A 25,323-nucleotide genomic window follows, 5' to 3' on the forward strand; every position below is an offset into this window, starting at 1 on the left:
AAGATGTGATACAGTTGGGCATGGAGGCTCTAGTACCCTGTTGTACCGCCTTTAACTTGGATACAAGATGTGATACAGGCAGGCATGGAGGCTCTAGTACCCTGTTATACCGCCTCTAGCTTGGATACAAGATGTGATACTGGCAGGCATGGAGGCATACAGGTTTCATATGGTGTCCTGTGGCATATCGCTCCACATTTCCTGTAACTGAGACTCTAGATTATGTTGCAGTGCGTTGATGGGCTGACAGCAGCATGTCAGAACATCAGAGCTAGGAGACGGAGGATTCATATTGCTCCAAAGACACTGCCACATGGAGGAAGAAGATCATTTGGCCAGGTGGATCTAAGGAGGTGATGGCCCACAGCCTTCATCTTCCTTGTGCCACCTTACAGGGTGGTGACTGATGCCTTGTGTGACTGCATGGGTTGCACATAGCTAAGGCCGGTTATGAATATATTTGACATACTGTATAAACCGAATGCAACCTGGCAGAAGTTTAGACTTGCAGGTTTATTATGGCGAGACTGGATACACGTTGAAAACATAAAGTCGTCAATAAATTAGTTCACTAGCCTGATTAAAATTCTATTAAAGTGGCAACTAATACGTCTGCCAATACATTACAGGGGTGTATCCCAACTCTCCCAGAGATCCGGATGTCTATTTCTCTGGAGGATCCATATCACCCTGTAGTTGACTTCAGTGTAATTCATAATCTCATCTGTGGGGGTGCTGCAGGGGCATGAAGTACTTACTGCAGTGATCCCCCACAGTTTGTGGCTGATTACTGGGGGTCCCAGCAGCTTAGCTGGCCTTAGCTACATGTGATACATGCAATCACACAGGATGCTGGCTGCCATTTTGTAGAAGGGACACCAGGTGGTTGTAGGTTGGGGACCCCTCTTAGGTCCGCCCAGCCTAATGATCTTCTTCCTCCACTCAGCAGCATGTTGTGGTACTACAAGAATCCTCCTCCTCCTGAGTCTGTCTTCTCCTCTCTGATGTTCTGAGACGTCACTGCCCATCGGCACCCCTGCAAAATGATCACTTAGTTCTGCTGCTGTATTTATGTACTGAGCTTGGTCCTGGTGCTGTAATTACTTTATGAGCTTGGTTCTGGTACCATATTTATTCACTGAGTTGTTCGGATGTGATCAGCTTATCATTGGCTGACCTGTCTAATAAAAAATGGACAATCCCTTTAAGGTAGGGAATTATGTACAGCAGCATGTCTCTATTCTAGGCACTCTGTGTGCCTCCACAAGGCCCTCTATTCTCCCCATGTAATAATGCTTTTATTCCCTTGCACCATTTTTGATTAATCTATGCCATAAGACTCGGCTGTTGGTTGCATGCCAGCTACCTATGTGATAATGGGATATGAGGCAGTGGTGCTCTCTCGTATGTCGTTGGCTGCTCGGCCTAGCACAATGTTTGTCTGATATCACCCTGTTCCTGATGAATAGTGTGCAATGTTTGGATAAGACTTCATTGATATCTCGCCAGGACCACCCCAGACATGTCCACCCTTCACATGCTGCTTCACCCCAGCTAAATAAATAGAGGAAATATAAAACAGATTCGCCGCTTGTGGTGTATTTTTGTGCCTTTGATTTTGTTCTGTAGACTCAGCAACACAAGATGTCTGCCGCCTCAAGTAACTCAAAGTCACAGTGTGAGGTCCCTGTGCAGGACTACCGTTAAAGGAAGAGATAAGGAATCCCCAGGCTGCCAATCCCAAGGGAGGGGAATCCAAGTATGAATCTGACTTTGAACTTTTTGTTTTTCGGCCCTAAATTATTTGTTGATTAATTGCATGTTATTCCCCTAAGGACACGGCCTCTTTTGGCGTTGAGGGCGCAACGATTTTTGGCGGATTTTCATCTCCATTTTTCAAAAGCCATAATTTTTTTATTTTTCCGTCAGCGTGGCCGTATGAGGGCTTGTTTTTTGTGTAGCGAACTGTACTTTTTATTGGTGCCATTTTTGTGTACATAATTTATAATTTTTTTTTATGATAGCAGGAAGAGAAAACGCATCAATTCTGTCATAGATTTTTTTTTGTAAAGCGCTAATCATGCAGCATAAATGAAACAATACATTTTTCTGTGGGTCGGTACAATTACAATTTTTTAGGTTTTTCCACTTTTCCGCAATAAAAACCCTTTTTTGGAAATCATTTTTTTTTTCTAAATTGCTTCAAAGTCCTATAACTTTATTATTTTTCCATGGACAGAGCTCTGTGAGGGCTTGTTTTTTGTGAAACAAGCTGTAGTTTTTATTGGTACCATTTTGGGGTACATATGGCTTTTTTGATCACTTTTATTGCGTTTTTTTGGGAGGTAAAATGCTAAAAATTTGTGTTTTGCCTCAGTTTTTAGGGAGTTTTTTTTACGCTTTTTGCCATGTAGGATAAAAAGCGTGTTTAACTTATATTGTACGCATTGTTATAGACATGACAATACCAAATATGTGGGATTTTAATTTTGAAAAAAAAATTATGCTAATATGAATAAAGCACAACAAAAGGGTTTTTTTAAACTTTTTTTACATTTTTCTTTTTTGAACATTATTTTTATCTTTTTTTTTTACACATTTTATGTCCCTGTGGGGGACTTGCACCATACAAGCTCTGTTCGCTATGATAAGGCATTGCAGGACTTCTGTCCTGCAATGCCTTATCGCTTGTTACAGTGATCACAGGCACTGGCAATACAGGATGCCGGTATCTGTCGTCCTGTTGCCTTGGTAACCCGCTGGGCGATTATATTGCGAGAGACCAACGACGCCCTCCCTCTGTGAACCCTTCTCATGACACGATCTACATAAAGTTCACTCCAAACACTCTGTGTTTTACTAGATCAAAATCCCAGCATACTGTGGCCCCACTGAAACGCACTAGCATATATTAGGGCTGATATGATTCATACAGATTACACATTTCAGCCACTTGGTGGCACTGCGGGCTATAACAGTTTCCATTTACTCTGGTTTGACTTATATTCTTAGTCATGTTACAAACCCTGTTAAAAATCCAGACACTGAGTTATAGGGACACTAAATTATAAGTGGTGCTGCAGAGGCATTATGCCATTTGCATACCAAATTTCCCAGTGATGCTTTGCATGGCCTCTTTTCACCTACTAAGCCTACTCTCCACAAGGCGAAACAATACCCTCTAAACTCTAACTTTTTAATGCTGCGATCCGTTGACTGTCTTCTTTTCTATGGTAGATTTTCATGCTTTCATACTAAAACTAGACTTCATATGTTGTTTTCGGTTGGTTGGATGGGAGGTAAGTCAACTTTTGCGTGTTAGTGACAAATAAATAATGTGACTTCGGCATAAAAATAATGACTCATGCAATCACACAATTGGTTTTTAAGGACTTATTTTATTGTATGTACAGGTGTAATTTGGCACGCTGTATGGCTGGCCGACCAAGCCTTGACACTAGGGTATATAGAAATACGGCTCCTGTGCAGTGGATGAGACATGATCCCACGTTGGGGATGGTCTCGGATTGTCACAGCTTTCACTCCACCCTCCACAGTCTACACCATTATCACATTCCTGACCTCCCTGTCTCGAATTCATCTCCGACTCAGGGATGTCTTGTAGATTCAGCAATGACTATGAAGTCTTCAGATTCTAAGATTGCTGGTGCAACAAAAGCCACAAGATGTGTAGTGTACATATATACAGCCAGAAGTAAAAAGACCTACACACAGATACAGCAACCTCACATTACAAGGTAACTGCAAATACTGGATATGCCATGAGCAATATGAAACGGCTGGCGTAGCTGACATTACTATGGGTTAACACGTCCATCACCTGCTCACAGTGGTAGAAGTTGTCCTATGGCTAGAATGTTAAAGGGGTTCTCCACCAAAATATAGCTTTTCCCTTTTCTTACTGTCAGAACAGTGCCAATCCAGCTTCGCAACAGACACATCTGACAGTCTGGTTGCTAAGGGCACACTATGTGGGTTGTCAGGCAGCAAGTCCCTAGCAACCAGTCTATTTCAGGTTATTATTTAGGTCTTCAGCAAAGAATTCAATAAAAGAGGGTAGAGTTAGGATGCTCGTGGGAGGAACTGGATAATGACTGGGCGGAGTTCTGACTCAGGGGTGTGTCTTTTGTGGGGAAATACTGGCAGTCATTCGTTTCGGAGTAACCCTTCACGTCAGCATTTCAATGTGGCTTGTTTCTAACGGAATTTGTCTAATACTGTCAAAAGGAATATGTGGCAGTAGGTGTTATACGGAGTAGATTGGCCTAGGGTGAGGTATATGTGCTTTGTCATACTATCAATAGGACTCGCTGCCACTATGTACCTCCATTACAACTGGCATAGAGCATATTTTAAATTGACCAGCAGCTACATAAGTGGGAATGGCCAGAGCCTGCCCCTCTTTGGGCTTTGATTTGTTTAAAGGGGTTGTCCAGTTGCAAAATATCCATGGCCTATCCTTAAGATAGGGCATCAGTAGAAGATTAGTGGGGGGTCTGCCAGCGGGAACCTCTGCCAATCAGCTGTTAGCCGGGCCAGGCTGGTGTGCTAATGAACTGAGCTGATTTCTGCAGGAGGTAGACAGCTCCATTCTCACTGCAGTGGACAGGTTTGGTACTGCAGGCCAAGTTCTGACTGAAGAGAATAAGAACTTTGTCTGCAATATCACGCCTGGCCACTGCCGTGGAATGTAGATATTTGCTTCCTGCAGAAATCATCTCAGTTAGGGCGCCCACCCACTGGCGTTTGCGTTTTCCGCGATTTTTCCGCGCGTTTTTCGCGGCGTTTTCGCGGCTTTTCCGTTAATTTCCATTGACATTCATGGGTGCATTAGGAGAAAAATAAGGACACATATGCAACTGACAGTTCCTATGTTAAAAACGCAAACGCAATGCAAAAAAAACGCCAGTGGACAGGAACACATGTTATCTCTATGCCTGTGCAGGAAAAACGCAAAACGCAAAACGCAGGTAAAAAAACGCCAGTGGGTGGGCGCCCTTAAGGAGCACACTGGCCTGGCAAACAGGTGATCGTCAAGTATTTCCAGTGGCAGGTTCCCGACGATCTACTTTTGATGTCCTATCCTTCAAATAGGCCATTGATAGTTTACAAACTGGACAGTCTGTTTAAAGGGAAAGTCCAGTCCAAGTAATCTTCTGAACTGTCAAAGATACACGCATTGGTGAAGAATGGGATAGCAGATCATGTCTGATCTCCAAAATGAAAGAACTCTATAGAGAGGTTAGACCCCTTTGGCACTGCGGGGAGACTTCTGCTACTGAGAATCTGACACAACATTCTAAAGGGTCCTTTAGAATCAGTGCTTGCTTTTACATGCCGAAATTACTGTGCGGCAGCGTGTGTGAATGGCTATTTGGCCGATCATTTGTATGAAGCAGTTGACGTTGTTGAGGGCATATCTCCTGTTTGGACTTGAGGATATAATGCCGACAAAAGATTATTTTGTGACTGCATAAAAATCCGCCAAGTGTTTTATCACTGGGCACCTTTACCTTGGACAATGGACACTTCTACTCAGATTGATCATTGACCCAAGTAAAAGGCCTTCTAGGGACTCTCCACTTTCGAGACAAGATCCTGTCCTGGGAGAGGAGGAAGCGGGCGTTATGTTACCTGCAGTTGTTCTTCTCTGCTGCGCCCATTGATCTGCCCGTTCCCGGCTGTCCAAAATGCCTGCAGCAATTCTCCAACTATCTAGTGCATACTGATCATGTGAGTGGCTCTGGCCAATAAGACAGCAGTAAGTGTTGGAATAGTGGGAATTAGGCAGTCTGAAGATTGCATCAGTCATCTTGGACCATCTGAAAACAGGATTTGGAACCAGCGGATAGGAAAAATGGCAGAGAAGAACTGCAGGTATTATACCCCCCCACCCAACCACCCTCTGCACTCTGAAGAATCTTCTCCCAAAGTGAAGGTCCACTGAAAGTAATAACTCAATGCTGAAAATGCCAAAGGGTCTCAGCTCTCTAGGCATCCATTCCATTTCACAAATCGTGTGTGAACCCAGATCATAGACTTCACTTGTATCTACTGTATGACAGATAAGAAGATCATTTTGACTGGACTTCCCCTTTAAAGCAAAATAAGCAGGGTTGGGAAGGAGGTGGGTGTTGTTAGATCTCAGTAAACCAGAAATGCGCATAGTTTAGATGATAACCATGCACTTATTTCTTGAGATTTCACCAAAATAATAAACTGTATTAAAGGGATTGTCCAGTTGTAAACCATTAATGGCCTATGCTTAGGGTAGGCCATCAATAGTAGATTGGTGGATGCACATTTCCAGAGACACCAGCTGATAATCTGTTCTCTGCATTCATGCACCATGCTGATTTCTGCAGCAAGCAGACAGCTCTGTTCTCACTGCTGTGGACAGGCTTGGTATTACGGGCTAAGTTCCTACACACTTCAATGGGAACTTTGCCTGCAATACCAAGTCAGGCCACTGCAGCAGGAATAGAGCTGTTTGCTTCCTACAGAAAACAGCTCAGTACACAAGAGCACTCCCCTGATAAATAGTTGACCAGGCTGCAGATACCTGCTAATCTACCATTGATGAAGTATCCTAAAGATAGGCCATTAATAGTTTACCATTGGACAATGCTAAATGTTCTATATATAGAGGAATATTTTGAAGCAGCAAATGGGGTGCAGTCCTGTAAATGGCAGCTGAAGCAACTTGGGCCTGAGGCGGTCAGGAGCAGAGCATGACAGTTTTTCTTCTAAATTGGGGGAAAGTAAAATGAAGCCTCTGTTTTCTGACTGCATGGATATAACCAGTCGTATTATATTCTTCTAGTACATTTTTACCTTCCTCTCTCGAATGGGGCTGGTAAAGCGTCAAGTAAAACATAAAAAGTAAGCAAAACTTATTTGCAGGCATAAGTTACAATCTTCCTAATATATTGGAAAGTATGGAGCGCCATGCCAAAGAGGGAAAGCCCTGTAGAATGTCACTGCCCATTGGCTGTTTTCTCTTTGTGGCCCCCTTGTAGCCAAATGAGCTGCCTACATAGGATGGGCTTTCTGCTGGTGTCTTTTACTCCTCAAATTCTAACTTACCTGGAGATCTTTTTCATGCTCTGTCGGCTGTCATTGGTTAGTAAGACATAACAGGAAGTAGGATCGGGTCACGCTCACTTCCTGTTGTCACTTCCTGTCTGCCAGAAATGAATGTGGAGGCTCACTAGTTAATACAGCAGGATCCCAAAGTATTTTGGATAGGCTGGTATAAGCTTTTGTGAACGTTTTTCCACTGAAGTGGAATTACCCTTTCAGAAAAAAATTCTCAAAAAGTCACAAAACCATAACACGTAGCTAGAACTTTCCACAGCTGGGTTTCTTGCACGTTTAGATGTTATTATGCACATAAGATAAAACATACCCAGCGAAGCTATGTTGGTTTGAGATGTACCATTATGCATGCAACATAATACGGTGTGTATTTACAGTATGGCTATACGGTATACACAGATGTAGTGATTGCATCCTGTTCTTCATAGTGTTTTCCTAATCATTTTTTTTATAGGCTTTGAGATTTCCTTTTGTCTGATTGTCAGGAACCACAGTCCAAAAAAGAAGACTTCTCTAAATTTTTTTGGTTAGGTCTTGGCATTGCAGGATGACAGTGTAGGCCTCAAAATGGTTATCAAGGAAACATCTGGTTCAACTCGTACCTCATTGCCTAAAGCACTACTTTTTAGGTAAGTTCTTTAGGTTGTATATAAAACAATACTATTTCATAGGGTTAAGTCCAACAGAAATTCACGTGTTCTGCCACTAAGTGCTTTTATAAGACAATATTATAGACAGAAGTCACAGGTGTCCATCTTGTGGTAAAAAAAAATAACAATCCGGTGAAGGAAGTCACACTTTGCAATCCAAAATAAATACATAAAAAACAGTTCTGTAACAAAACGGAGAGATATGGAGATTCCTAAAACACAGAAGCTTGGTGTGCTTATAACCACTGAATATAATATTCAACGAGAGGTCATGGGGTCTCCTCTTTGACGTTATATAAATGTTCTTTCTTTAAAAAAACCAGGCACCTTTTGCTTTACAACAAGTCCGTGGTTGAAACACTGGTTTAGGCTCACAGTTCGATGGTCTCACTGGCAATACTGTGCGAATCCGTGGTTTGACTTCTTTCAATCAATCTTCTCCCGAGGCTTTTTTCAAGCTCGCTGCTTTTGGACATAATGCTCGGTTGCGATCCCTGCTTTAGAAGTTGGGTTGTAGGTGCATCTTCGAGAGGGAGGCTTTCAACAGAAGATCGGCCATGGCGCCAAGGATTCCAACTGATTTTGATTGACCCTTTGGAAACGCTGTCCATGGAGCTAACCGACGCCACTGCGTCAGTGGTAAGATCGCGAGGGAGCTCTTTGCTTTGCTCAAGGCTTTCACTTGGAGAGTCGACATCGGTCGTTGAGTTACACTTGGTCGTGCTGTACAGGTAGTCGGGGTTGCTGCATCTTCTCATTTTCAAGTCAGATGAAATGAGTGGGTCTACCGTCTGGTTCAAAGCAGAGCATTCCTTTAAAGAGGAACAAGAGTCCTGTCTGGTCAGGTAATGGGGATACTGGAGACTAGAATCTAGAAATATGCTGTCTCTTACAAGATGTTCTCGGAACAAAGCCTCATCAATGCTTCTACTCAGATTGATGGGCGATGGTGGACGAAACTCCAGATCTGTAAGCGAGAGCATTGACTCCTTCTCAAAACAAATACTGGTGTAAGAGCGTCCCATGGTCACATTTTGCGATTTTGGCCCAAAAATAGATTCAGGCTTAGGTTTAAAGAGTGGTGATGATGACTGACTATTTACAGTAACACTACTCTTAGTCTCATTGTTTTCCTTGAGGATCCTTAGAGGAACGTTTTCAGCTTGGTTGCGAATTATGCTTTTGCTGATGTTATTGTTGACTATCCTGTCTTGAACGTTGTTTGTCCAATCGTAGCAGTTGTTTGGATATTCCGGAGCATCACTTTTCTTGTAGGTGCAGAAGTAGCTGATGATTTTGGACCAGCAGGTATGGTCATTGCTACTGCACTGTAGGCAGAAACTGTGGGATGCTACAAAGATCATGCAGAAGCAAAGAGCCAATTCGAATATACGAAACCAGAACTGAAGAAACCACCAGGACCAGGAAAATTCATTCTTCCTGCCGAGTAATCCATACAGCCACAGTATGGCATATACCTGCAGGGCACAACACAGAAGTCCAAAAATACTACCTACTAATAACACTCTAGAGGATGTAAACATGCACTTGATGCTCCTTCCTTGGGTTTGAACCACCACAATATCTTCACCAGTCGGCGATACTCGCGTCTCATTTACAATGTCCTTACTACTACTCTTTCTTAGCTGGTAATATGCTACAAAATTGCCAACCATTAAAAAAATTCCCCATGAAATGGAGAGGATCTGCAAGACCATGTTTACAGAAGGATTCAGAAGGTGGGTTAGGAGATCAGCACTTAGGAGGACAATGAAATGAATAACTGCGATGACCGAAAGCAAGGCGAGGCTCTGGAACTTTGGTGGTAGCACTTGAAGATGGGCAATCTTCAAGACCAACAACACCAACGTAGCAAATGCAGTTAGCATAAGTGGGAAAGTAACATTGTACAATACAAGAGCAACTGATTGTGTAATCTTCATCTTCGTCCCATAGGGATCAAAAAGAAAGAACACCCCCCGTAGAATTCCCAATACAAATAGAAGGGCATTGGCAAGAATGATGTAAGGAAGATAGGACACTCGTAAAATAGGAGATCCAATAAGGTTAATGAGCGCAATTACTGACAGCAACAAGAAGAGGGTGCCAGTCCCATACACGTGCATATCCCAGGCAAAGCTTAGGGTACGCTGTAGGTCATCCCACTTTAGTAGAGTTTGATTGGCTCCAACAAATTCACATGTGCCGCTGTTTCTGGAGCACATTGGAGTATCCAAGGTTGGCTTTTTGGAAGGGTAGTTGGTTGGGATATCCAAGAGGTGAGGACGATGAATGGCTCTCTGGGTTGTGACTCTTATTTCTCCTCTACGGCCATTCTTTCTGGTTTCATTCGGGGACTCTTTAGATGAAGAAGTGTCTTCAGAACGTGAAGAGTCTGGCACTGGGTCTGAAAAAAAGTAATTAAGAAGGTTAACATACAAATATGGACAAGAATAGGAAACCACATTTTCTAAGGCTAGCCATATGCATTATATAACTGTTGGAGGACCGCTATTCCTGCTGACCTTCCAGAGGACTGAGCAGCCATGTTTTCTAAATCATGACAAGGGTGTAAGCCGCTGCCGGACAGTGTTGGTAGTGGCTTATCTCTAGTGAGTACAAAAAGGATCAGGCATGTTGAGTTCCAACTGCCCAATCGTCTGTCCTCTGATTCCCCATCTGTTGCTGGGGGAGAGTCAGGACACCACCACATAAATTAGACTATTGAAATTGGTAAGTTTGGCTATCTTAATGGGGTTTTCTGGAACTGTAAAAAAAATTACAAGCTTAAAACAGTGCCCGCTGCTCGGAACCTGGAAGAAGCCAGTGGGCAACGACATGCTGTTCATCGTGCATGTGACCGCTCAGCCAATCACAGGTTTCAATGACCATGGTAGAATCAACGCTGAAGTCTGTGTACAATGAATGCAATGCGACCACCTAACGGCTTCTTGTGGGTTCTGAGCGGCGGGCTCCAGGCTTCCAGTGCTAGATGGGGAGCTGCTGGAATAGATGAGTATTCATTTTTCTTTATTTTACACTGTTTTAAACTTCATTTTTTTAATTTACAGTTCTGGAAAACCCCTTGAAGTTTTATATACTTTAGATTCTGTAGACTTTGGACCATAAATTGTCTCTGCAGATGACAATTGCACTCACCATCATGAGCAACCTCAAACATGAAGGCAGAGCTGTAATACCAGGTACAATCTACAGGCAAGAGTGATGCTGTTTCAAGAATAAAGATGGAACTTTTTTCTAATCTCAAACAAATCTTTTAAGGACTTTTCCAAGTGATTCCGCAATAAAGTCTTCACATCCTCATTAGACAACAAGCGGTATTTCATAAATGTTCATCATGAATGGTTGGCATGCTCTTATATTTATTACAAGCAGTCTTGGTGTAGTGATAACACTACTCTTGGAAGAAATATATTTTTTTATGTTTGTGATGAATAATAATTATATATTTCTGCAAGCTGTAATCAGTCCAAGCCTGAATTCTGAGACCGGACAGTTATGATATACGAGTGAAACGTCTGCATTCCTTGGCCCTATAGTCATAGTCGTGCCCCGAGTACAATGAGCTACATTCATGGCACTGGTCCTGGTATCTTACTTGAGATATTACTTCGATCCACGTTATGCAGCTGATTCATCCATATGTGCTGTTGTGTCCCACTTCACGGATCGGCCGTTACCATGGGACCGAGCGCAACGTGAGATATGTTAATCCAAACATGTATAAACAATTCAAGCGTCAGAAACGGTTCTTGACAGCTTGATGGGCATAAACACGTGATGTGCTTTTCTTGGATTAATTCTAGCATTTCTATTCCGAAGGCATTCGGTGTAATGATTATGTCACCTTCATACACTGATATAGCTGACATTCATTCTACACAGTCCAGTGACATTATTATGACCACCTGCAACTTTTGATGTCAGCAGCTTGTAGCCAGGAAGGAAGTGACAGGTGGTGTACTTGGTGGGTATATAAGGTGTGCGATGTGCTGTCTGCTCACATATCACTCGACCTCATGGGTAAAAGGGGTAATTTATCGGAGTTACTAAAACGGATGATTATTTGTTTTTCAGCCAAGGGTGGTGGTATTCCTCAAACAGTGCAGTTTGTGAATGGTATGTGTGCTGCTGTGATAAAAGTGTATTGTGAGTGGACAAATGGCACCATTGGAAATAACCATCATGGAGACTGAGAAGCCCCACGTGCCATTGATATGAGAGGTGAATGTCGGCTACGAAGGTGTGCAAGAGCTGACCGATACGCTACAGTGAAGCAGCTCACTATGAGAATGAACCAGACGTGTCTAAAACAACAGTTCAGCGGACACCACTGTGTATGGGGCTTCAAAGCAGACGGATGGTCACTGCACCCATACTAAGGCCTCATGTCCACGGGGTTAAAATCTGCAGCCTTTTTCCGGCACGCGGATCCGCGCCCCATGGGGATGCATTGGACGCCCGCAGGTAGTTAATTACCTGCGGATGTTATTTTTCCCTTCAGGCGCGGATCCGCGTGCGGGAAAAAATCCAGACATGCTCCATTTTAGTGCGGGTCTCCCGCGGGGACGGCTCCTGCAGTTTTCTATTGAAGCCTATGGAAGCCGTCCGGATCCACGGAACACCCGCACCATAATTAAAACTCACCTGTCCTGGACGCTGCATGTCTTCCTTCCTTCGCGGACGGATCTTCTTTTTTCGGCCCGGCGGATGTGCCCGACGCATGCGCGCGGCAAGCTGCCGGTGTGCCGAGCACATCCGCCGGGCGGAAGAAAGAAGATCCGGCCACGAAGGAAGGAAGAACCACAGCGTCCGGAGAGGTGAGTTTATTCTTATTTTTATGCCTCATGTCCGCGGGGCAGGAGGGACCCGCTACGGATTCTCCATGAAAAATCCGCGGCGGGCCTGATTTTCCCTGTGGACATGAGGCTTAACAAAGGTGCATTGGAAGAAAAGGCTTCAATTTGTACGGCAATATCAGAATTGGACCACCACTGATTGGCAAAGAGTTGTCTTTTCCGATAAGTCACGGATAAGTCACAAGCTGATGGTGGCAGTGGTCTGAGGAATTTTTTGGTGGCATTCTTTGACCCTGCTCATCCATGTGGAGGGCATTTCTAACCAATTTGGTTATGAATCAATCCTTGCAGATCACACCCATACATGTTGTCTTCCCTGGGGTAGATGGGATTTTCTACCCCAGACAACATGACACTAGAAATGTCTGACAGTGGTTGGCATGACCAAGACTTTCAAGTAATTCCTTGGGCCCCTAATTCCCCAAAGTTAAAACAAATTGAGCTTCTATGGAACGACCTCGATCATTCTGTTTGCTCTATGGATTCACCCCCCCCATGCGTGCTCCAGAAACTGTGGGATGCGCTGCAGTCTGCATGGCTCAGATACCTGAGACATCCTACCAGCACCTTACTGAGTCCCTCCCAGACCCTCTAGCTGCTGTCCATGCGGCAGACGGCGGTTACTCTAGATATTAACTTGTCGTCATAATAATGTGACTCGACTCTTCTAAATATATCAGCATAGCTTATAACTTGAAGCTCTTGGACCCCAGTGCGAAATCTGTAATAGGCCTCCAAATTACAATGCGTTATTTATATTACGTTGTGTCTTCCTATGTAGCACATTGGCCTTTGGGCACCTTTGGCACTAGTGCTAAGGTGGAACTGCTATCTCTACACCCTTGATGGCTCCCAATGAGGATATTAACTTGGCACTAATTGAGTATATCAAGGGGAGCCCCCTGGATGGCATCTTTGCTGAGGTATCTGGCAGTGGCTTATTTACCTATCCACATTGAAAGACATCTGGTGACCACCCCCCCCCCTACCAATTTATGGCTGGCGTCCTGTGTGACTACACAGGTTGCGCACTGATAACTAAGGCCTGCCATAATGCTGTGCAGTCCTCCAGTTTCTTCCTCCAGCATAAAGCTACAGGGCTTCATATTCACAATAGATGAACGTCATGTCAGATATTGTGTGCCTTTGACCCAGCATGGCAGCGGTAACTGCAGCTTCTCATCAATGGGCAGATCACAGAGGGTATTATACTAGAAATCACAGAGCAAGGTACATACGAGGCCGGGCACAGCACAATAGACACAGGGATGAGCTCATTGGTGTATTCAAGGGCATTCAAATCCAATCTCTAGGTCACAGGAAAAGAAAGCAGGATTTGAAGGGGATTAGGTCAGCCTGGGTGGTATACAATAAGATCAGTGAAGTTCTTGTAGAGCACATGATGTGCTTCTATGTCTGCAGCATCTGAAGATGTTTTCATTCCCGAGATCTCAGAAAGAAATTTGTATAGGGAATATCACTGGGTAATTAACCTTTTTATATACCCCAATAGTGTCCAAGGCATTAATACCATACTGTGGCACCCAGAGAGTTTGTCACTACTCTTTCCCTAGTAGCAGGGCTTGTGCTACTGCTTTGGATAATCCCTTTTTTGTTAAAAAGGTCCCTTGCTACTGGAACCTCTAGCAATCAGATGTACAAAAATCCAGAAGCAAGTATTCAATTTTCCTGCAGCACCCCCACAGGAGAAATTAGGTATTACACAGTTCTCAATTAAATCAATGGGCTGTCCATGTAAAGCAAGGAGATACCGGGTCATCCAGAGTAAGAGACATTCTTTGTATTCACTCTTTGATAGGGACTTCTCTATAATATAATCCTACTAAAAGTAATTGGACACCTGAGCAAGAATCAGAAGTAGTATTCATTTCCTTATGTTAACAGTGGGACTCCTTTCGCCCTAATGACATTGCATACTCTCCATGGCATACTTTCTACCAATGTCTGATACACTTCAGTTAGTATTTCCCTGTATCCATCCTGCAAAAGTCTGGTGAATTATTTCAAAGAAGATTGACACTGTTCATATTTCCTGACCTGATATTCCAGTTTGTTCCAAAGATGTTCAGTAGGGTTGAGGTCGGGACTCTGTGTAGCCAGTCCAATCGTAGAACGTCCATATCCTCAAGCCAACATAATATAGTGTTGGATATATGACAAGGCGTGTTGTCTTGTTGAAAGTATGGCTGACCATTCTCAAGAGTATTATTGGCAGCACATTATTGACTAGAATGTCAAGGCGCACCTCTGTGCTCATGGTTCTTGTGACTACAACCAACCGACCGAGACCATGCCATGTAAAATATCTCCAGAACATAATGGAACCTCAGCTGTATTTCACTGCTGACACAACACACTCAGGCAGGCGGTGTTCTCCAGGATCCTCCACACCCAGGTACGGCCATCTGATGTGAAGATGGAGTAGTGCGAGTCATCACTCCATAGAACGTCCTTTCATTGCTTAACTGTTCAATGTCCATAGCGGTCACATGATGTTCGTTGTTCATGTGACCGCTACAGCTAATCACTGTCCTCACCGGTCATGTGTGCATGAAAGACACATGATCACTGCACGAAGGGAATCAGGGCAGTTGCACTGAAAGTGGTCCTAAGCTGGCCATACGCATTAGATAAGAGTCACCGAACCTTTTAGATGGCCAACGATATAGTATGTATGGGCTCCTACTGACTATCTTCCAATGGCAGACTTCAGTAGTAGACAGTTTGTTATTTTGTGCCATCCCCTGCCCTTAGCCTCTTTTTTGTACAATATCCAACGACAAACCCTTTAACTCAAAACTCTTTTATAGGGTACGTTTGCTTTTTTGTCCTCGACCACATAGATTTCTTCCTATGACCAGGAGTATAGCTGTAGAGGGTGCAAAGAAAGAAGTTGCACCCATTATGCCAGCTAAGAAGCCACCGGTTATATAAATACCACATCGTAGGTGGGGGGTCTTGTTATAGATTTTTTTTAGAAGAGGAGACATGAACACCCACAGTCAAATCTTGTCTCATTCATACCTCACGTGGAAATGGGTAAATGGTTGCAGGCTCCTTGGATGGTTTCTTGTGTTCGCCCAGCTCGAATATACTGTTAAGCAACATTATGAAATTCCCCTTGATCCTACATATTTCCCCCCCGAGTCTCTGGACTGAGATATTTGGGAACATGGTAGCATTTGATTGTTTTTTTTTCTTCTCTTCAGACTTTGGAGTGGCCTACAGTAGACTAAACCTTTCCATAATGCACAGCAAGGAAGGACTAAGTTATACTTTAGAGGAATCAATGTTCTTGATGAGGTGATGGAAACGTTCTTACAGATGCTTCGAGTCAAACTCTACTCGGCTCGGGCTGACGCAGTGACTTGTGGTCTCTGCAGAGGTAAAACATGATGCTTCAAATTGGAGATTAAATGAGTTTTGTGCTATGGAATAAGTGAGTGATGTGGTTCACAACCCATGGCAAAGTCACTCCGTGCCTCTTGGTCCCCAGGCGCCTATATTTCAAGGACTAAGGAACATGCCAAAAATTTACTGTAGTCACAAGGTCTTTAGTGTCCTTAAAACAATCTGCTTGTCACATCTTCTTGGATAAGCAAATAGAAAAGTGTGACAGAAATCAAGGTGGTGGGTGACAAGTAAGGCCGACTGCACACAAGCGGGCCGGACCCTGCATGCGGGATTCCCGCAGTGGAGTTCGACCTGGTGCCCGGACGGTGACCCAGCTTACCTGTCCGCAGTCTTCTCCTCTGCTGCTGATGTGCCAGCCGATATGCTGGCGCACATGCGCAGTACAGAGGATGCCGCTCCGTCGCTAATGCGATGACGCAGCTGCTGCAACCATTCTGCAATGATGATTGCAGAATGGCTGCAGGACAGATGGCTTCCATTGACTTCAATGGAAGCGAGCTGTGCGCAGCCCGAACAAAATTCTGCGTTTTCCTCCCCGCTAGTCGATTTCTGTTCTGTAGAGAAAACTTCTCAGCCATCGTCTCATTATCATCACTGCCAGAATTACAATGAGATGTAACATCTATATATAGATAACACAGGATGCACCATTCACAATAGGTGATGGTCACAGCTAACCTCCTCCCTTCCCCTGCACACATCACAGAGCATGTCCACAACACTCTCCAATAGAAGTCTATATATGATGGCCACAACTCACCTCCTTCCCCCTCCCTGCACAGGTCACAAAGCATGCCCACAACAGTCTCTCATAGATGTCTATATATGATGGCCACAGCTCACCTCCTCCCCTCCCTGCACGAATCACAGATCATTCCCACTACACTCTCCCATTGAAGTCAGTGGTTCACCCCCTGTCCATTGTTTCTATGGTCCATAAGGCTGCTAAAAAGCATATTTATAAATACTGATAATAACAGCTCAGGCAAGATGGCTGCCTCCATAGTCACATACATACAATAGAATAAAAAATCTAAAATCAGAAAATAAAACCAGATTAGAAAAATGTATATGTTTCAATATCAAGTTTTAATTAATAAAAAAAGAGAGATAGGTGATACCTTCCCTTTAAACGCTGTTCTGTATTAGCATTGGCCTCATACAAGCTCTGATCTCCACATCTTGTATTCTATCCACTCAGTGCAGGAAACCCAAAAGAAACCCACGGCAATATGGTGGGAAGATACCAAATATAACATATGTTCCTTTTGCTGACCATGTAATACATGCAGAGGCGGAGTCTGCTGGAGTAAGTGCTACTGAACATCTATGTATAGGGACACAGCCAATTATAAAGTACAAATTCATTGACCGATCAAACGAGTTGACATATATCAGCGCCTTGTATCAGGTTTGCACAGTAGTAAGAAGTGGATTTGCACTCACCTGGTGCACAGTGGAGTTTCCCATACGTCCCTAGGAATCCAGCAAATAGAGCCCTCTGTGTTGTAGGGGCTTACAATCAAACCAATCCAAAGGGGGAAAAAAAAGGGTTCTCCGCAGTCCGGGACTGGAGGAAATTACAGACCCGATGGTCTAGTGGTTATAATAACCATACTTTATTAAATCCTAAAGTTAATGCAAAGCGTTTCTATACGCCTTCCTCAAGCATTAGATAAGATCTCATATCCAAACACACACAGATATACACATATATATATATATATATATGTAACTTACAGTCATGATGATCAGTCCTGGAGAGAGGAGAACCCTTTCTCTTAGTTCCTTTGGATTGGTTTAAATTCATTGACTGGGAATATTAGAATGTATGGTCTCATCTTTCCAATAAAGATGAAATCCAGACTCGAGAGATTGACTTCCCGTCATCACTGTTTTCGATCAGTCTGCTTTTTAAAAGTAAAACCCTAACAAAATATGACATTAATCAATATTCCAGGCCGGCGTGGGTTGCGACACATTTGCAGCTGGTGATTTTCTCATCAGCATGCTGAGAGTCTCGGTCGAGCTGGACCAGCTACAAATGCTTTGGCTGGAAATACCCTACTGCTCCGCCAGCTAGTTATGCAATTATTGTTATTCAAGGGCCTGCAGTAGTAGAAGAACACACTGAGATCAGCAGCGATGGGAAACCTGTGGTAGTCCAGTGGATGGGAAAATACAACTCCTAATTACTGAGTGTTGCACTCTTTGTCAAAAAAAATCTCAGACCTTAGAAGAAAGTTGATGTTTGGCTGCAAAACTCGGCAAGCAGTTACATCTCATGCATATATGTAAATGATTAGAGTTGTGGGGTGATTAGATGGACGGTCTTCTCATCTGAGGCCCTAAACGTGGTTCCCCTCTTGGCCTATAAAAGGCTTTCAGAGCCTCCTTGTGTGTAGTGACCTCTTCTGCTTGTGTAGAGCTTGTTGGCCACTAGACACCTCTACCCCGTTACCAGAGTCTGAGAGGGGCGCATTATTGGGATGGGAGAAGCTGGATGGTTGTACCGACAAACAGCCCACCCCCGGGGCCGCTCTGACCAGACTGTTGGGAGGTGTTGGGACCAGTGGATGCGTGAGGGCAAACAAAGTGACCGGACTCAGGATGCCCTCAACAGACCATCAATAGAGAGGATAGTCTGATCATCCGGCAAGCGCCAGCAGCTCCAACTGTTTCATTGTCCACCATCCGGACACAGGTGGCACCATTGTTACACCCCTGTGTCTGTGGGAACCATTTCCAGGCACTTGGATGGAGGATATTTGGTACTACCATTGACACCCACCGTCACCTTTGTTTGCAGTGGTGTTGTGAACAATTAAACTTGATGCTACAGAGTGGAACCGGGTTGTCTTTAGCGACTAATCCAGGTTTATTTTGGGCGCTGACGACAGTCGTGTTCATGTCTGGAGATCTCAGGGTGAGCACCTCAATCCTGCCTTTGACACACTGCCCCCTGCTGGTGTGATGGTCCATGCCACATTTATCGCCAATAGAACATGTATGGGACCATCTGGAATGCCAACTTCCACAGCCTATGAGTTTACATGATCTAGAGGCTCAGTAACAGTAAATGTGGATGTGATGTAGGATACCATACAGAACCTGTATGTCTCCATGCCCACCCGTATCATATCTTGTATCCAGGCTAGAGGCGGCCCAACTGGGTACTAGAACCTCCATGCCCAGCAGTATAACATCTTGAATCCAAGCTAGAGGCGGTACAGCAGGGTACTAGAGCATTCATGCCCACCAGTATCACATCTTGTATCCAAGCTAGAGGCGGTACAACAGGGAATTAGCGCCTCCATGCCCCCTCCCCACCACCATATCACATCTTGTAGTACAACAGGGTACTAGAGCCTACATGTCCACCCATATCACATCTTGCATCCAAGTTAGAGGTGTTTCAACAGGATACTAGAATCTCCATGCCTATCCGTATCACATCTTGTATCCAAGCTAGCGGCGGTACAACAGGGTACTAGAGCCCCCCTTCAAGGGGTCACTTTTCCACAAAAAATGATCCTTTTGCTCTGATATTGTAATTACTAACTAATAACAATGTTACAACCACACAGAGAAAGTTTCATTCCATTCCAACAACTTCTTCTAGGGGAGGAATATTTCTGACAATGAGTGTAGTTTCCCAATACCTGGAGAAGCACAGTCTAATGCTTTACAGAATTAGTTTAGCTGCTCTTTAGAATGGTCTCTGGCATATACAGGTGGCTCCATATATAGTATATATCAATATTAATATATAAATCAATGTCTAGGTGGGAATGGCTCTGCTAACCCTAGCCTGTCTTACCCAACTCAACCTGGCAATGAACCCATAGCGTCACATTTATCCAAGACCAGGATTTCATACAGTATGTAGACATCTCTTAATGAATGTGTTGCATCTCTCCAAGCTAGAGAACATTTCCTGTGGTACTGAGCCTTAAGAGAGAACTGCCAAAAGAAGTGAGGAATCAGCTTGGCGAGCCGTGAAGGACATGTCCTGGAGAATCTGTTCCTGTTAGAGAGGAACAGTGGTGCAAGAAAGGAGGCAGCCGGTATTTGAGAAGTGCAGCTCCATGACGTCATTGAGAGAACCAAGCTGTAGGGACTACAGCTAGAGAGACTGCTGCAAAGGATTCATATCGTCATGCACCTCTGCAAATTGTGCTACCCTCAACAGACGTCCAAAGATGCGTCACCTACATTATGGCACTGAACATGCTGAATATATGTAAGTGAGGTAGGCCCTCAGGAAAATGCCTGACGTGTGCACACGGGTAGTGACTTAAAAGCAGGCCTGCTAGTTAAAATGCGCAAGCTTGAGCCGATGCCAGAATAACACATATTCATCTGCCAGTTGCGGACAAATTATTGGACAACACTTAAAGGGGTTGTCCCGCGGCAGCAAGTGGGTCTATACACTTCTGTATGGCCATATTAATGCACTTTGTAATATACATTGTGCATTAATTATGAGCCATACAGAAGTTATAAAAAGTTTTATACTTACCTGCTCCGTTGCTGGCGTCCTCGTCTCCATGGTGCCGACTAATTTTCGCCCTCCGATGGCCAAATTAGCCGCGCTTGCGCAGTCCTGGTCTTCTGCTCTCTTCAATGGAGCCGCTCGTGCAGAATGCAGGCTCCGTGTAGCTCCGCCCCGTCACGTGCCGATTCCAGCCAATCAGGAGTCTGGAATCGGCAATGGACCGCACAGAAGAGCTGCGGTCCACGGAGGAAGAGGATTCCGGCGGCCATCTTCACAGGTAAGTATAGAAGTCACCGGAGCGCGGGGATTAAGGTAAGCGCTCCGGTAAGCTTTCTGTACGTCCCTGCATCGGGGTTGTCTCGCGCCGAACGGGGGGGGGGGGGGGGGGGGGGGGGTTGAAAAAAAAAAAAACCCGTTTCGGCGCGGGACAACCCCTTTAAGCTACTTTCGGACTGTATGCGGGTGTTCGCCATTACTGGGTTCGGCGGTACAACCACTTGTTCTACAGTTGAAGTGTGTTGCTGATCTTTGTGATTTAACTAATAGTAGAGTTAAGCATACTCTTAGTTAGAGTCAGTTTGGTTGTCTAACATTTCTGTATAACCACCTATTGCTTATCTATTAACAGAAGCATCAACGTCAACTCCAAATTTATGTGTTTATATAAAAAATATACATTTTGTAAGCCTGGAGTCCACATCATACCCTAAAGTCCCCTTCTGCGACATAATATCCCACATTGCTGCCTACTGCCTTCTACATTCCAAGCCTTCAGCTGCTGATTGTCAATTCATGCTCGGTTGTTTTGACTGTACAACATGTACGCAGCGATCAGGGCCCTGGGCAAGTTGGAACAAACACTTTGTAACAAAAAACAAACCAAGGGATGAATGAATTATTGGCTGAGTAAACAGAACGCTGAATGCTACTATGTGCTCTTCAAGGTCTCTGCAGATGCCGTAAGGAGAACATCAGTTGGAAGAGACGACGGGGCTTTTAATTCTATTAAGTACAGTCTTTGAGAAGATGTTTGTCCTGAAGGCACAGCCTGGCATTATACCTATAACCATCAAGAGGGATAGAAAACATTCAGGCAAAAACTATATAAAAATTTCAACATTGTAAACGTGAACCCCTACAAACACCTGGTTCCAGTGTCTCCTGTACACTGTCTGCCTCGTCTATGATGTCCCTCATCAGTCATCATCATGGAGATCAAAAATACTGAGTTTATCTTTTAGACTTTTGCAAAAGAAAGCTCTATCTTCTCAGATGTAGGTCCATTAGCTAGAACCTTCACTAGTTTCCAGAATGAAAGGGCTACAGGAATTTGAGGAGTACTGGAAACACTTAGCATTGGGGAAAGACTTCTACAGTGCTATACTGGAGGTATTTTACTTGGGCATTTCTACGATATGGAGTTATACACCGAATGGCCATTTTAGTAATCCCCATCTAGTAGCACGTTGGACCTTTTTGCCCATCAGAGCTACAGCAGTCCATCATGGTGTAGACTTTACTAGGTGTTGAAATCATTCTGCTGAAATATCGACCCCTGTGGACAGGAAGCTTCTTGTAGTTGTTACAAATTAGATGGATGTGCTGACATGTTCAGACCTGCTGAAAGGAAGGGGTCACCGATTCATGCTGCTTGTGCCAATTTCTGACTTCCCATCAGCATGGTGCAACGGAAACCAGGATCCATATAACCAGGTGATGTTTTACCACTGCTCAGTGTTACAATTTTTGTGCTCTTTTTCCCCATTTTTTTGCCTTTCTGTTTCTCATAGACAGGATTCACATGACTGTATGTGTATTAGTGCTCACTACTGCGATTTTTACTGTACCTGTTGGCCACGAATATCATGCACCAAAAAAATCTGCAGCCATGGTCCCATACATTGAAATGGTTAATTAGCCCAATTAGTTTCATATGTTCTGTTTCCTTGCGTAAATGCACAGGAAGATAAAATATGCTGCATATTTTTTTGCACAACTGCACATGTGAAATATGCGCACTTAAACGAAGCCATTGAAAATCAGTGGGCTCTATTTACTGGGTGTTACCCATGCAAATATGCCCATATGAATCCGGCCTTAGACACAATGGCGCTGGAAGGGTCATCTGCTTTTATAGCTCATCCATGCCAAAGAATGACGAATTGTGCATTCAGACACATTAGTTGGAGCCCCAGTGTTGTATTCCACTGCTCTTGTTGCTCAGAACTATTCCTGACATCCTCCTCTGACCCCTTTCAGTGACAATTGGTTTCCATCCACAGGATCCCTTTCGCTGGATGTTTTCCTCGATCCCGCCATTCTCTGTATACTATCCACACCGCTACATGAGAGAACCCCATGTGGTTGGCAGTGACATCCTGAAACCCTGGCCCCAGCTAGTCTAGAACCAATGACCAGGCCTTGCTGGATTTTCCCGTCTAATATAGATTCACACTGAAACTGATCCCGGAAAACATATCACATGATTTTATGCCGCAGTCCGGGGTCACGGGGAGTATTTCCGTACAGGTAAACACCAACCATGAAAGTATCTCTAATAAAGTGTATATGCAGTATATATAACATATTATATACCATGATCAAGTTGTGCACAATTTTGCATCTGAGAAGAATAAGCCAAGGTGAACTATTCCTTTAAATACAAGTTTCATTGCAAAGCATCATGGTCCCATGGTAAAGTGTTATGCTGATTGTTTCCATATAGTAATATAATCGTAGACCTTTAATCCTTGTAGGCTGTGATTAAACTCCACTTGCAAGTATATACTGTATCTGCGTTTATGTGCCACAGTTCATGTTTCCTGACATCTGCAGTGAACTGTACTATACAATGCTGCTGTAATCAATGCAGAGTACCGGCCCTTTAAATAGTGAACCTGCATCAATAATTCATCCCACAGGGTCTTATACAACTTGATCGGGACTCATTTGGTCCTATAATTCATAACACAAATGTGACTCTGTTTTCCTGGGTTTATAAAGCTGTTTTCCATTAAACATGACATAATCAGGTTCCTGTGATGGCGATCGGTCAAAAAATGATTCGTATAAACATATGGAAACGGCAAAACCAGGAGTGATTTACAGAGAAAGCAGACATTATTTATAAAACTGCGAGACTTGAGATAAATCGCATGCTTGACGAGGCAAAACAGATATTGTGAAACAGGTCAGTATAAGGACTCCACACGTTACTGCACGCAATACACTGAGAATAGAACCCATTAGAGATGAGCGAGCATACTCACTAAGGGCAAATACTCGAGCGAGTATTGTCCTTAGTGAGTACCTACCCGCTTGTGAGAAAAGATTCGGGTGCCGGCGCAGGTGAGCGGTGTGTTGTAGGAGTGAGCAGGAGGGAGCGGGGGGTGGGAGAGCGAGATCTCCCTCCCGTTCCCCCCCCGCCGGCACCTGAATCGTTTCTCACGAGCGGGCAGGTACTCGCTAAGGACAATACTCGCTCGAGAACCCATTGATTTCAATGGGTTCGCGCACATTTCCGTATTTCGTTTGCGCAAAAAAACCCCAAAAAGCTACATGCTCTACTCTTCTGTGCATTTGCGCACCAAAGGTTTCCATAGAAGTCAATGGTGGTGGGGGGGGGGGGGGGGGGAAAGGCGCACATAATATGTAAGGAGATCAGTAATGTCACTGAGAAAAGAAAACATGTGGAACTATTATGTCATTTCAGGCGGTGTGTCTTGTTTGCCGCACACAAGTGAACATGCCCTGTGCGCAGAAAAAGTACAGTAGAGTATGCTGTATACATGCGCAAAAAAAGCCTACTTCGTTCTGCAAAAACACAGTGCTAAGGGTGCCTTCACACATCTTGCAATCGCGATATCGCTACGTTTTTTTAAACTGGAATGTCAATAGGACTTTCTAATGTTAAAAATGCATTGCACAAAAATCGCAAGTTTTGTGCTTTGTGATTTTCATGCGATGCGTTTTTAACATCCTATTGAGATGCAAGTTAAAACAACGCAGTGATATCGCAATTGCAAGTGTGAAGGCACCCTAAGGCACATGGAAATGCGCATACGCTCATGTGCAGGAGCCCTTAGGCCTAGATTCACATGAGTATATTTGCGCATGCATTTGCACATGAAAAGTTTGTGCTCACAATATGCAGTGAACACAATATGCAGGGAAATCAAACATATGAAATTAATTATGCTAATAAGCCATTTCAATGTACAGGCCCATAGTTGTGTTGGTTTTTTTTTTTGGACGTGCCAACACGCAACACCCGATGTGTTCAAATGCGCATACGCACATGTGAATCTGGCAAGTATTCTTGCATGTAGTTGTATTACCTCTAGGTGGAGCCATAATACGACACCCACAGAAATGTATTGTCTATATTGTATCACTTGTCTCATACGAAGACAAACGGGGAATTTTTTTGACAGATTCTTATGAAATTGAAGAAGAAAAATGGTGGTATGTTCCAAAATATTGCTTCTAGAGGACAATTATGAACATACTACATGGACGCTACAGAGCCACAAGGACTTTGTTTTCCTTCTTACATACTTCTGTTGTGTGAATGGGGCTTCAAACTGAGGTCATTTTAGAATATAGGGTTAATGATAACATTGTTTTCAGCTGCAGTCCCATGGCAGAACAAACAGGCTGTATGCATTTAACAGACCACCTGCTGTTATCTGCATACAGTGAAGGGAGGCTCATTTACATGCAAATGAAGCTAATAAGCTAC

General features: G+C 43.9%; 1 protein-coding gene across 1 annotated transcript in view; it reads right to left on the reverse strand.

Annotated features, from left to right (window-relative positions):
• Positions 1-3,378: 3,378 nt before the first annotated feature.
• The window catches only part of PRRT3 (proline rich transmembrane protein 3), a 67,796-nt gene continuing 45,851 nt past the window's right edge, over positions 3,379-25,323 (reverse strand). Inside the window, exon 4 of the mRNA XM_066596756.1 lies at positions 3,379-10,176. Coding sequence (XP_066452853.1) covers positions 8,141-10,176 — 2,036 coding nt within the window. The 3' untranslated portion in view covers positions 3,379-8,140. The remainder of the gene's footprint in view (positions 10,177-25,323) is intronic.

Source organism: Eleutherodactylus coqui, chromosome 3 (assembly GCF_035609145.1).
Source record: "Eleutherodactylus coqui strain aEleCoq1 chromosome 3, aEleCoq1.hap1, whole genome shotgun sequence".
In the NCBI taxonomy this organism is placed as follows: domain Eukaryota; kingdom Metazoa; phylum Chordata; class Amphibia; order Anura; family Eleutherodactylidae; genus Eleutherodactylus; species Eleutherodactylus coqui.